General features: G+C 39.6%; 2 protein-coding genes across 4 annotated transcripts in view; both read left to right on the plus strand.

The window, feature by feature from the left end:
• The window catches only part of fubp3 (far upstream element (FUSE) binding protein 3), a 29904-nt gene extending 26955 nt beyond the window's left edge, over positions 1 to 2949 (plus strand). For all 3 annotated transcript variants that reach the window (XM_033647573.2, XM_033647576.2, XM_078161850.1), the window contains one exon: positions 1488 to 2949. In XM_033647573.2, the coding sequence (XP_033503464.1) occupies positions 1488 to 1496 (9 nt within the window). In that variant the 3' untranslated portion in view covers positions 1497 to 2949. The remainder of the gene's footprint in view (positions 1 to 1487) is intronic.
• A 5104-nt stretch (positions 2950 to 8053) lies between these two features.
• prdm12a (PR domain containing 12a) lies at positions 8054 to 12197 on the plus strand. Its single transcript, XM_033647359.2, has 5 exons — positions 8054 to 8446; positions 9875 to 10065; positions 10190 to 10345; positions 10864 to 10978; positions 11177 to 12197. Exons 1-5 carry the CDS (start codon positions 8215 to 8217, stop codon positions 11608 to 11610), a joined length of 1128 nt encoding a protein of 375 aa, XP_033503250.1. The 5' UTR covers positions 8054 to 8214; the 3' UTR covers positions 11611 to 12197.
• Positions 12198 to 12542: the final 345 nt, after the last annotated feature.

A 12542-nucleotide genomic window follows, 5' to 3' on the forward strand; every position in this document is an offset into this window, starting at 1 on the left:
GGAAATCACCAACGGCTCCACAATACAATATCGTGATACAAATTTAATTCCAATTTTAAATGTTATGCAGTATGCAGAGTATTGCAATTACTCATACTGCAATTTATTACCTTTTTTTAGCTGGAAATTATATCCTGTATCTGTTTTTATCTAATAAGATAAAGTTTTCAGTCTGTTCATCTAACTTTGTTTTTATTGCAGCAAAATGTATCCAGTGGACTGTAAAAGCAATTGTTAAATTTGTATTTGCAATAAGGGCGGTCATGATATCATATTTTCACTACATGATTATCGTGGCCAAAAGAGTTTGTGATAACAATGTTATCAAGATATCTACAGAAAATTTGAATTTAAAAATGATAGTGCTGTTACTCAAATTAATCTAAAACTGTAAATTGTGCATTTCGTCGTTTTCTTTTTTTGGCGAATGAATTACACCCAAAATATATCAAATGTAGGGAGGTAGGGAGAGAGTCTGTAACTGTACAAAGCATATAAAAGGAGCATTTACACTTAATGGATCGTGAAAAGGTAACCAAATGGTGTTGGGGGAGTGAGACAAAGCGAGAACGGAACATAGCGGAAATGATTTGAGAGGTGCTGGATTATTTACGTATTATCATGTGTATATTATTAAAGATATACTATTTAGGATTTCTTGAAGAAACAATGTATAGATGGGTACAGAAATGATCCCTCTCAGTCATCACTTATGACCCATTAGAGGTGTGTGACGGTGGTATTTTCTGCAGAGACTCTGCCGTCTGCCTGTATTTTCTGTGTTCAGAACGTTTATCGGCGCGTACCCCCACAGCGCTCAGGTAAGATTAGGCTTTATAAAAAAGTAGCGACCAGGTGCCAGACTGTGAGCAGCAGGCACGCAAGAGACACGGTGCCGAAAAACACACAAATAGTGAGACAAAACACCAAACAAGAATCTGTGGTTAGGTTTTACTTTTGATTTTGGGTAACCGACAATCCTGCGTGGTATACCTTTTTAACATTATATGACAATATAATTTTTCGACATCAGTACCGATATTTCGAAACACCTCTAATTTGTGATATTAATAATTTTTAGATGAGTCTAATAACAAACAATACTTGAGGTCTATGTAACAACACAATATTGCCACGCACAGTATCGCGATAATATGCTGTATCGATTCCTTTTTTTGCTCGTAGTATTAATACTGTCACTCCGTCATGCATTCTGCTTCTGTAAATACTCCATAAAATGCAGCACACATGTTCATCATAATGAAGAAACGTGTTATATTATGCCAAAGTGTGGCTCACCGATGTGTCTTTAATCATTGTTGGATGACAGTAGAGCCCTATGATACAGTTCTTATCAGTGGGATTTGTTGACAGTGAGAAAATATTAAAAAATCACCAGACTTTTCCTTTAAGCTACAAACAAATGTCAGCTGCAATGTGGAGTAAATACGGTGAGAAATGCTGAACAAAGTATTTTTATTTTGCAGGATCATTAAGAGAAGACACCCAGGTGAAAGACTTGAATCACTGAGGATGAAAACAACCCTTTTTTAACAGAGGGCTGTTCTAGATTTGCAACGCCTTGAAAACTTTTTTTCTTAGTGAGAAACACTAGCTGTAGAATGACTTAAATGATAAAGTAATATTTCTAAAAATCAGGAACATTTATTTGTTACTAAATGCTTGTGTACACTGTTATTTTGGATAGACAGTATCTGGGATCCCTTTTTGGACTTGAGAGAGCTGTTTCGTTTTTCTATATTTTCCTGTCTCTGACTCCGATTGTACCGCCAAAATGAACCCACGAGTTGTAACATTTCAAAAGGCAATATGATCTATTTTTTCTAGTTATGTTGAAATGAAACCATGATTATGTGCTTAGCAGTCTTGAATACTTGAAGTTTTGTCATATGTCATAAGATGTTTAAAAGAGTGTGTTAAAAAATGTTTTCCTTTTTACATAATTCAGTGAAAATGAAACTGTGATGTTTTGTTACAGGAAATGTATTTTTGTTACAAGGTTTAAAAACATGGATTAATGTCAGCCAGTGACAATAGTTCTAATTTAATTCCTGTTGTGCATTGTATGCTGTTTTTCATTGTCATTTTATTGTACTCTGGTTTAAAAAAAAGGTGCAATATCTTATTTCACTTTTGAAACAAAGATGGGTTCTCTAATATTTTGACAGACTTTTAACTTGTAGTTTTAAGATGTTTTTTTTTTCCCTCAAATGGAAATGTCATGGATAATTTATTACAATTATCTGATATGATAGGATTTAGGGGGATGTTGCAAATAGCTTTTTTGCCTTTGCTACCTTGTAAAACTATGTATATATGCTCATATATTTGACTGTTAATTTAAAATATATATGTTTCATATATATAGATATATAAAAAAATATTTTTTTTCCTGTGATCAGTGTCGCAGGAAAAATTGTCCCTCTTTTTTCTGTTCTGTTTTCATACTGAAAATGTTCAAAGATTGTGAATGTGTGATTTGAAATTTGATGTTGCATCTTGTTATGAAGAAAATACGAAGTGGTAGATTTTTGTGTATGTTCTGTACCCGAACTATTCAAGACTGCTAAGCCTCTGTACTTCTACCTGTGTAATAATTAATATAGTATTTTTATGTTTTAAGTATTATGATCAAAAAACTGTCTTATTTGGTACCTCCCAGTTCGCCAACGCCCCACTGAGCCCTCACAGTGGACTCAGTGGGGCGTTGGACTCAGTCCAATGCTAATAACTTTTTAATTAATTTTTTATTTCTTTGTGTGATCTAATATAAATGCTATAAATGATGCATCATTATGGAAAAATGATTCTGGTATTAACGTCATTTCTTAATGAAAAGGGATATAATTTCAAAATGTCTAATTATGGTGTTTGTTTTTTTTTTCCTTATGTGTACAGTTAACCATGTATTAAAAACATCCAGACTACCTTTATTGTGTACTGTTAAGCTGATTTTCTGTTTCATGGCGTTATTATAAACATTTGTATGTCTTCTGTTGTATTAAGTGTTGAAACCTTGAGATGGTACATAGAGGATCTATCGGCCAACTGTGTGTTTTCATGTTTTATAAGCAGAAAATCTATATTTTCTATAGTCTATTGCCAGTTCTCGCATTCAAATAAAATGTCCGCAAGCCTCTCTTGTGGTTGGCTTAAATTATCGTCACAAGTTCTTAATGTTAACTGCAGCACTTCTACACTTTACAGACAGTTTAATGTAGTGTTAAGTACACGTGAAGACACAACTTAGCGCCACACAGCTGCCAGAGTAAGAGCAAATGCATATAATTTCTGCATCTTGAGAGATTTCCACTCTAAATCTATCATGTGTTTAAATATTTCAAACAAATGGCATATAATTGTTCCTATTTTGCAGGTTTAAATTGGTAGGGAAGTGATTCTTTTATTTTGGGGTATAGTTTATCAGCTATTCACAATGTTCTGACAGGGAAAAGTTGAATTTTGGAGTTTTTATGTCACGTAAAAGAAGAAATATGTTGTATCTGTCTTGAGAAAATTGTTAGTCAACTTACACAATTTTGGGGACCTAATTTTCAGGGGGATTTTGGTGTATGAGCAAAAGCTTTAATATCACATCTGTCAGGTAACAGCATCTATATCTGGATCTGTTAAATTTATAGCTTGTTACATTGCAATACACCATCAGGGGAGGTTTCAGGTGTGATAGTTGCCTCAATGAAAAGTTAAAGTAGACCCTTGTCTCATTTTTCTTTCTTCAGACTGCCACAGAATTGGATTTGTCTCTCAGATAATGTTTCATGAATAATTTCAATCTCTGTCTTGCACAATACAGTAGCAGTTGTCCTGCACTTCCATGTCTCAGTGCTCCCAAAACAATCCCTGCACACGTGAACCATCCACCAGCAGCAGCAGCAGCAGCATGTCATCCCTCAGCTCTCCTGTCCAGTCCCTCTCCACCCCCTCCAGTGCGCCCATCCAGCTTTGTCACCGCACATCTTTGCACTCAGCAGGGAGACTCCTGCCACAGTGGACCCTGCACGGCCCCATACCAGCCACTGCATTGATGCGCTGCAGCTGTTTCCAAATTCAGCCCTTGATTTTGATCCTCTTCCCTTTTTTTTACACGCCATCCCCGAGGACACTCCTGACCTGGTGGTCCTTTGTGGCTGTGCAGTAATTTAGTTGTTCCAGGATCAGTCTCAGACTGAGGATGAGAGGCACGATTATTAATAATGTAGACCATTCTGGGACACCTTTTTCTACATTAGGGGTCATTTTGTGCTGAAACATTTGAACTCTCATCGTTAAAAACAAGCATTTAGAGGGGATACAGCAACCTGAGTGTTTGTCTTATTTATTTAGTGTACAGGGACTTGACAATTTACACAACATCCACACAATCTATGACTTCAAAACTGAACAAACAAGCATATTCTACCTATTCTACCTTCTCTCTAAAGATGTTACAGGGAAATAATACACATTTAGTGAAGCTATTTATGTCATTTTGTATGTCTAATAATCAAACTTACATTATTTTAATTGGATATAATGCAGTTTGTAGGTGTGTGTTGTGTCCTCATAATTTATTCTAGCTGCACTCTGCTACAAATCTGAGGAAAATATTGGGCTTTTTACTGTACATTATTACATTTACGTATAAACAAGTACTAATAAATGATCATCTTATAAAATGTGATGCATTGCTATAGATGTAACTGTCCAACAGTAGGAAGCAGATAAAGCTTCAGCAACATTGAAATAGTGTTTGTAAAGCACTAGCAACAAATAAATCAATATAATTTGATGGGATGAGCCATCTGCACTATGACTAATTTTACATTTGACACTTAAAATACATGCATCACCTTGGTAAAAGTAGTATTACCACAGAGATACTTTACAAGTAATCATATGCAATGCAGTATAGAGCTGGGCGATATGTCCTGAAAATTATACCACAATATTTTCCAGTTATATCTCGATACACAATATATATCTCTATGTTTTTAAATCTTCTCGAAAGCATTTCATCAATGCTAGGACTGGGAGACAAAAGATAACCCGACCAAATACCCTCTGTGATGCGACAAAGTTGTAGGGATGACTATTGTTGTTCCCCCCCCCCCCCCCCCCCCAGAAAATATTAATCATCAATAATGTGGATATAATGACTAAGTTGGTTTGGGGCAAGCGTTAAAACAAAAAGAAAAAGTCTGGTAAGTTGATAATATGACATCACTTTACTATAATACAGCATTGAAAATGAGACATCACAATACAATGATATCCAAAATCTAAGCTGATATATAGTCTTATATCTCGATAACGATATATCTTCATACTGCCCAGCCCTACAATGCAGTCATGCAATCAAAATTATACTTACATAAAAATAAAGCAGATTTTGCAACGAAGTCTAATCAAAAGTACCCAAAGTAAAAGTCCTCATTAAGCAGATTGGCCTATTTTAGAGTCATAAATTGTTGATGTAGTGTTGTAAATATATTGTGTAGCTATATCTTGTATTAATAATCTGAACTGGCAAAGGAACTGCAGCTGAAATGAATTTACTGGTAAAGAGGGAGAAAATACAACTGCATTTAAGTGAGTGATGAGGTTTTAGTTGTTGCAGGGAGTGAATCCACTTTTGCAATTTAATATTTGGGGCTAAACACAAAAACAGTTTCCCTCGCTGTGTAAATTAAGGTGCAGCTCCTCCACATCAAGCAGGTGTCCTGGCTCCCCCCTGTCCTGTCCAACAAGAGAGATGGGGGAGGAAAGAGGTGGTTGGGGGGAAAGCTGTTTTAGGAGGGGAGGAGGGACCTCCAGCACCTCTCTCACCTTTGCAACAGATGAGCCGATCTTCAGTCTCCTCCTCAGTGTGGCAGCTACCTTAATCTGTTTTTAATGACCCTGCGGAGGATCCCCGGAGACTGTGCGCTCTTTGCTCCCAGCTGGTTGGACGGCAGCAGTTTGCACAAGTGTGTGTGTGTGTGTGTGTGATTGTGTGTGTGTGTGTGTGTGTGTGTGTGTGTGTGTGTGTTTGTCCCGCAGCAGGCCTGAGAGTCTGAGTCACTGAGTCATAATGTGACTAGGGATACTTTTTATCCACTTTTTAATTTTTTTTAGCAGGATAAATTCTTATTTCTAATGCGCAAAAGACATGAAAAAAAAAATGCAACTTATCAAGCAAAATCAAACATTTTTATTGTATTTATAATTGTTTTTTGCTTTAAGTTATTTTGTGATTAAAGTTTAAAAGCTCAAATGTTTTATTTTAACGACAGAGTCTTTTTTCTCCTCTTATTCTTCTCCCCTGATAAGCGTTAAACTTTGCTATTTACCCACAAACAAACGCTCCTCTTTGATAGGTTTCCCACCAGCTCTTTGAAATAAAACAATTACCGCATTCTTTGTGCAATAATTGTCAATCATCCACATTAAATTGATAAGCTTTAAATGGACAGAATAATAGCTCAAATTGTTTTACAATGGCACAGCTAAGCAGGATGATTTGCTATTGCTGACATGCCCGCGGCTTTACCAGCTCCAGATAATGCCATAGGTTAATGCATAAATAAGCAAATCAAATCCATGCGTTACCCCAATTCAATTCATTTAATTCCTCTTTAATAAAGAAGCGGCCCCACCCCCCTGTCCCCCCGCCATTTACCTCGGATTTGTGCGATGAATGCTATAAATGTAAATCAATCTAGATGAGAAAGAATCCCATTGAAAGAGCAGAGAAATTTCATCTGGGAAAAGGAGACAAATGTAGGAGGGGCCCGCTCATAAAAAGCAGCTGTTTCACAGTAATCTTTTTTCGTGCCCTGTCACTCACCTTGCCTTTTCACTATCTCCTCAGCTAAAAAAGAAAAAAAATCCGCTATTGTATTTAGTTGCCATATCTTCTTTCCCATTACATCGCCATAATCCATATTCGTCCAGAGAGAGGGAAAAGAGGGAGAGAAACAGAGAGCGCAACTTGCCCATTTTTCGGACAATCCCCTTGTAGTTGTTGGAGTGAAAAGAGGAGTGCATGGATGTCAAATTGCCCTCAAAACACCATGAAAGATTGATTTGCAGCACTTTTCAGGGCCCTGACATTACTTGGAGGGGAGCTGAATAGGAAACCTGTGAGCCGGGGATGGAATAAAGATGTCCTCTCTGCTGGAAAAGAAGGAAAACTGCCCATTTAGCCCCAGTCCATCAAGCCCGAAAAATAGGCAAGAGAGGAAAAAACACAGAGGACTGTGACTATAGAGAAGAAAAGGGCCGTATATACTCATCTAAACGTTGTCACAATACCGAGGGGGCTCCGAACATCCATGAATATTAAACCGCTTACCTCAACAAGGGCTTGAAAAAGTGGACCACGTCAAAGCAGCTTTGCATTTTTTGCATGCGAACAATGCTGCAAGAAAAAAGAAAACTCAACGTCGAGCTTGTTTCAATTCTTGTTATTCCCGCGCTAACTCCTCACAAAAAAAATAATAATATTATTACCACCGCATGAATACCAAATGCATGAGAAAAAAATGGGAGCGCAACTCCCAGACTCAATGACCCACTTCTGCACACAGAAAAATATCACTTAAAACACATAAAATATATTTATTCTTATTTTTTTCACACTCTGAAACTCTTGCATCAATTCAAGTTATGCGTGATTTTTAAATAAAAATTCTAAAATCTTCTACAGAGGGCAGTCTGTTAATTATTTGCGCTACACTCATGCGCTTTTACGCACGTTAAACTTTAATTTCTTAAGGTTTCGATGTTAAAAATACCAGAATGTGTGCTTATTGTCATTTACCCAGCATTTGCAGCTTTGCACTAACATGTTGCATTAATTTAAAGTCCACTTTTACGCGCAGATAAAGTGTAAAATAAAGTTTTGGCCACTCTTAGTCTTTGTGCTGTGCGTTAATGTCTGCGCTGGTGTGTTGCGGTGCAGCGGGCAGGTCCACACGGTGAGGGGTGTGTCATTAATAAGTAATTAGACAGGGGTCACTCTAGCCACTTATATAAAGAGACCCTCACAGCCAGGCAGGGCAGCTTTACGCACATACAGTTTGGAGCAGAAGGACGCACTAAGGAGCAGCTCTGGGTGTCCGCTTCTATTTCTTCTCCTTGTCTTTTTTTATCGCTCCTCTTTAGCTGCAACGCTGTTATCGTTTTAGGGTTTTCTTTTTTTTTATTTGCAACATGGGCTCCGTGCTACCCGCAGACGCTTTGGCTCTCAAGTCTGGATTTAAGTGTCCGAGCCGCTCGCTGTCAGACGTGATCACCTCGGACATCCTGCACAGCTTCTTGTACGGCAGGTGGAGGAACGTGCTGGGTGAACACCTGGCGGAGGAGCGGCAGAGCGGCAGCGGCAGCAGCGGCAGCCCCAAGACCGCCTTCACCGCCGAGGTGCTGGCTCAGTCCTTCGCCGGAGGTAGGCTGACATGCTGGGTTATTATGGGAATATTTTAATTGAATTAAATCCTGATTGTTTTGTCATGTTGAAGTGCATGTTTGGAAGCAGTGCAAGTTTGCAGATGTGATTTTTACGCGTTTTATTTAAGTTAAAATTCATTTTTAATGGAGATAAATATCATAATTTCGTAGTTATGATTAAATAAATATTGTTTATATTTCCTGCAAATGTGTGTCACTGAAATCCAGGAGGATTTTTTTTATTATTTTACCACTGACAGCTAAATTTGGGCTTTTTTCTCCAGTACAACCATCACTAGTAATTTCAAAAAGATCCCACATCCTGCACAAACAACTAAAAAACTTTCTGTCCCAAACTTTCTTTCACTAACTTGTTGCTTTCTTTGCATTTTCCCTCATTTTGCTGCTTTTATTTCGACCCATTTAACGCGTTAACCCTTTCAGAGCTCCGGGACCTCGCGCTCAGAGCCTTGTTAGGCGTGTAACTGCCGCTGATTGAAAGACGCAGGGCATTAAATTCATTTGGTTAACTTTGTGCTTGACCTGGGAAAGTTTCCACTTAAACCTCGAGGAGAGAAAGGTTTCCTTTCTTTGAGATGTCCCGGGTTTTTATCCCGCATTCATCAATCTCCGGACAGTCTCTTTTCCTCTCTTGGCAGCTATGGGGCTCCGGAGCTTTTCTCTTTCTCTCTCCTTAAAAGATTTGCTGTTCCTCGCATAATGCACCGTGAAGGCTAAATCTAATGCTATTCATTGCATGTCAACCATCTAATCGCCTTTCCATTTTTTTGTTGCCGAAATTCCTGAGTCTTTTAAACAAGTCCTCGTTTCATTCAGCGCAAATTTATTGCTACAAAGTTCTTAAAAGGATAATGAATTTGGAATTAGCCGTTTCTTTTCCAGTAAACTTTAATGAATATCACATCTGAAGCATGACAAATTGCTGGACCCTGGGCAATAGAGCACCATTTAACCCCTATTGGGCCCGGGTTTTTTTTCACAGCCTAAAAAAAAATCTTTGATTTTGACATTAAAGAAGCGCACGATATTTTTTTTCTTTTTCCCCCTTTCTGATGCGGATGAAAATGCTTTCCGAGGGGGTTTCTCTGCGCAACAAAAACTTTCAATTCAACCAGATAATCGAATTAAACGGAGGATAAGGTGTAGCTTAATATTTCGTGACTAAAATAAGATCCAGTCCATTTGCTGCTTTCAGGACTTCTCCAGCAATCCTGTTTCATGAGACGCTTTGGCATCCACTCACCCTGCTGAACAACAGGGTCTCTGCTTCAGCTGAATTACATTTTTCTGCACTTTTACTCGCGCACATTTTCAGAAATAGGCCTGTATTTCAAGACAGTGATGCACAGTCTCTATTTTTACTCAGTTTGAATCCATCTCACAATCCTTTTTTTTATATTTGCAGAGGTGCAGAAGCTGTCCAGCCTGGTGCTGCCCAGTGAGGTGATCATCGCGCAGAGCTCCATCCCTGGAGAGGGCCTGGGCATCTTCTCAAAGACCTGGATCAAAGCAGGAACCGAGATGGGGCCTTTCACAGGGAGAGTCCTGTCCCCTGAACACGTGGACCTGCTCAAGAATAACAACCTCATGTGGGAGGTGAGCTAAAGTTCCCAATTCAAGTTTCTTATGCCATGATGTGCAGCCCATGAGACCCAAAGCATACCCAGAGCCTGTGTAATTATTTCCTTATAATATTGACGTGGTTGTTGTGTGCGCTCAGGTGTTCAATGAAGACGGCACGGTGCGCTACTTCATCGATGCCAGCCAGGAGGACCAGCGCAGTTGGATGACTTATATAAAGTGCGCCCGGAATGAGCAGGAGCAAAACCTGGAGGTGGTGCAGATCGGCAGCAGTATCTTCTACAAGGCGGTGGAGGTGAGAATTAACAACTTGTGAGAATATATCAGCCTGTAAACGTGGACTGGGGCCTGAGGAGGCTTGATTGGATTTTATTTGCGACTACCAACAGTGTAAATTCCCTTTAGAGCGGCGCCACCTGCTGGCCAAAATGAGAATGAGTATGTATTTCAACTAAGTAATCAAAGGCGTAGATTTCAAGGGGGACGCAGGAGACACATTCCCCTCAATATTTAGAACATGTGCATTGTCTCCCCCTATAAAACATGACAGATGCACAAAATTTAAGACCTTTACACCATAAAGTGATGAAGAAAATGCACAAATTCTTGTGTAAAAATCACCAGAAAGCAAGAAATCAAGTGTTAGAAGCTCAAAGTTTTCTGGCGGAGGACCCTCACACCTCCGCCATTTCATATGTGTCATTGTCTCTATGCCCTTGTATGTAGTTGATGTTCAGATTGCACCAGTCACAGAGCAGCAAACCGAAATCACATATTGATTGTCTGACCTTTGCCCTGTGAATCCTTCCCCAGACTATCCCGCCAGACCAGGAGCTTCTTGTCTGGTATGGAAACACCCACAACACATTCCTGGGAATCCCTGGAGTTCCGGGAACAGATGAGGAACACATAAAGAAAACCAGAAATGGTGAGTCAATATGCAGATCAATACATCAGGGTCATTACAGCCTGTTGTATCTGTCTGTGGGTGCCACGGCTGTAGTGAGTCCCATTAAAGCAAAACAGCTTGATCGTTAGTTTAAATAAAACCTACAGATAAACCTCAGCAGCAGTACCCATGTGAGACACAATTATACTCATCTCCTTCCTCTGTGTCCTCTCCCAGATGACTCCCACCCCTGTGAGGGCTCTTCCTCTTGCTCCCCACCCGCCCCCGCCACCACAGCCGGTCGGATGCGCTGCGTCATCTGCCACCGCGGCTTCAACTCCCGCAGCAACCTGCGCTCCCACATGCGCATCCACACTCTGGACAAGCCCTTCGTGTGCCGCTTCTGCAACCGCCGCTTCAGCCAGTCGTCCACGCTGCGAAACCACGTCCGGCTGCACACCGGCGAGCGGCCCTACAAGTGTCACGTGTGTCAGAGCGCGTACTCGCAGCTAGCGGGCCTGAGGGCGCACCAGAAGAGCGCGCGGCACAAACCCGTGGCGCACGCCACCGACGTGCCATCCCAAGTGTCCCCTCCTCCCCCACAGATGACCGCCATGCCCCACCAGCACCAGATGCCGCTGGTGCACCACATCCCCACCATGGTGCTATGATGACAGAGACACGGAGGGACAGTCACACAGAACAACGTTGCACTTTAGCTGTAGTGGAGACGCATAGGAGATCCTGAGGAGACAGTAAAGCATCTCACAAAGACATTTGAATATTGCCTTATTTGTATTGTTTGTTTTTTGGTTATCACGTGATCAATATTCCAACAGAGAGATGTTTTAATGATTGTCTGTATTTTGGAAAGCTGAAATATGATGAAGATTTTACAAATGAGTTGTTATTCTCTGTGTAATCTTTAAACAAATGTCATATATCACCACATATGTGAGACAGAACAGATATTTTCTACATTTTTTACACCGTGTTTATTATCCATCACATCCTCACCAGCTCAGGTGACAACAACTGTCAGAGATTTGTACAGTAAGTAGAAACTAAACGGGACGTGGCCTCCAGTGTACATTGTTTCAGCTGCATCCTCCCACACTGTAAACTGAAAATGTCACTTTAACCTTGCACAGACTGTATACTGTTGTGTAACTGTAAAATTGTATTGTATGCTACTGTACATGTGAATGTAAATACATTTGTGCTTTCTTCTATTCTAAATAAATATGATATGATATTACATATGATGCTCATTATTGTATGAAGTCACCTGTTGCTGCTTTAAAGACTGCCGTATGCCAAATTATGAACTGTGAGCATATAGCCCACTGTCTTCTCTTCTCGTTGACTAAGACTTTTATCCAGTTCTACAGTATAATCTAGTCTATTTACTTAACTGTACTCCCAAACAAAAAAGAGATTTGATTGATGTTTTTTTAAATGACAGATAAATTACCAAGCTTGAAATAAAATTAGAAAACCCACAGAAAAACACACACTTTGCCAAGGTCCTTGCAAATATTAGTGGTTTGTTTTTGTTGATCAGATCAGTAGAGTGTCAGATTTTGGAGGTGAAATCCAAAGA

The sequence above is a fragment of the Epinephelus lanceolatus genome, chromosome 19, assembly GCF_041903045.1.
Source record: "Epinephelus lanceolatus isolate andai-2023 chromosome 19, ASM4190304v1, whole genome shotgun sequence".
Classification (NCBI taxonomy): domain Eukaryota; kingdom Metazoa; phylum Chordata; class Actinopteri; order Perciformes; family Serranidae; genus Epinephelus; species Epinephelus lanceolatus.

What these genes read in the sequence shown, in the direction of transcription:
- prdm12a (XM_033647359.2), top strand. Translation starts at nt 8,215, where the DNA reads ATGGGCTCCGTGCTACCCGCAGACGCTTTGGCTCTCAAGTCTGGATTT. An exon ending in ATAACAACCTCATGTGGGAG is followed by an intron (nt 10,066 to 10,189) that starts GTGAGCTAAAGT and finishes GTGTGCGCTCAG; the next exon opens with GTGTTCAATGAAGACGGCAC. An exon ending in CATAAAGAAAACCAGAAATG is followed by an intron (nt 10,979 to 11,176) that starts GTGAGTCAATAT and finishes GTCCTCTCCCAG; the next exon opens with ATGACTCCCACCCCTGTGAG.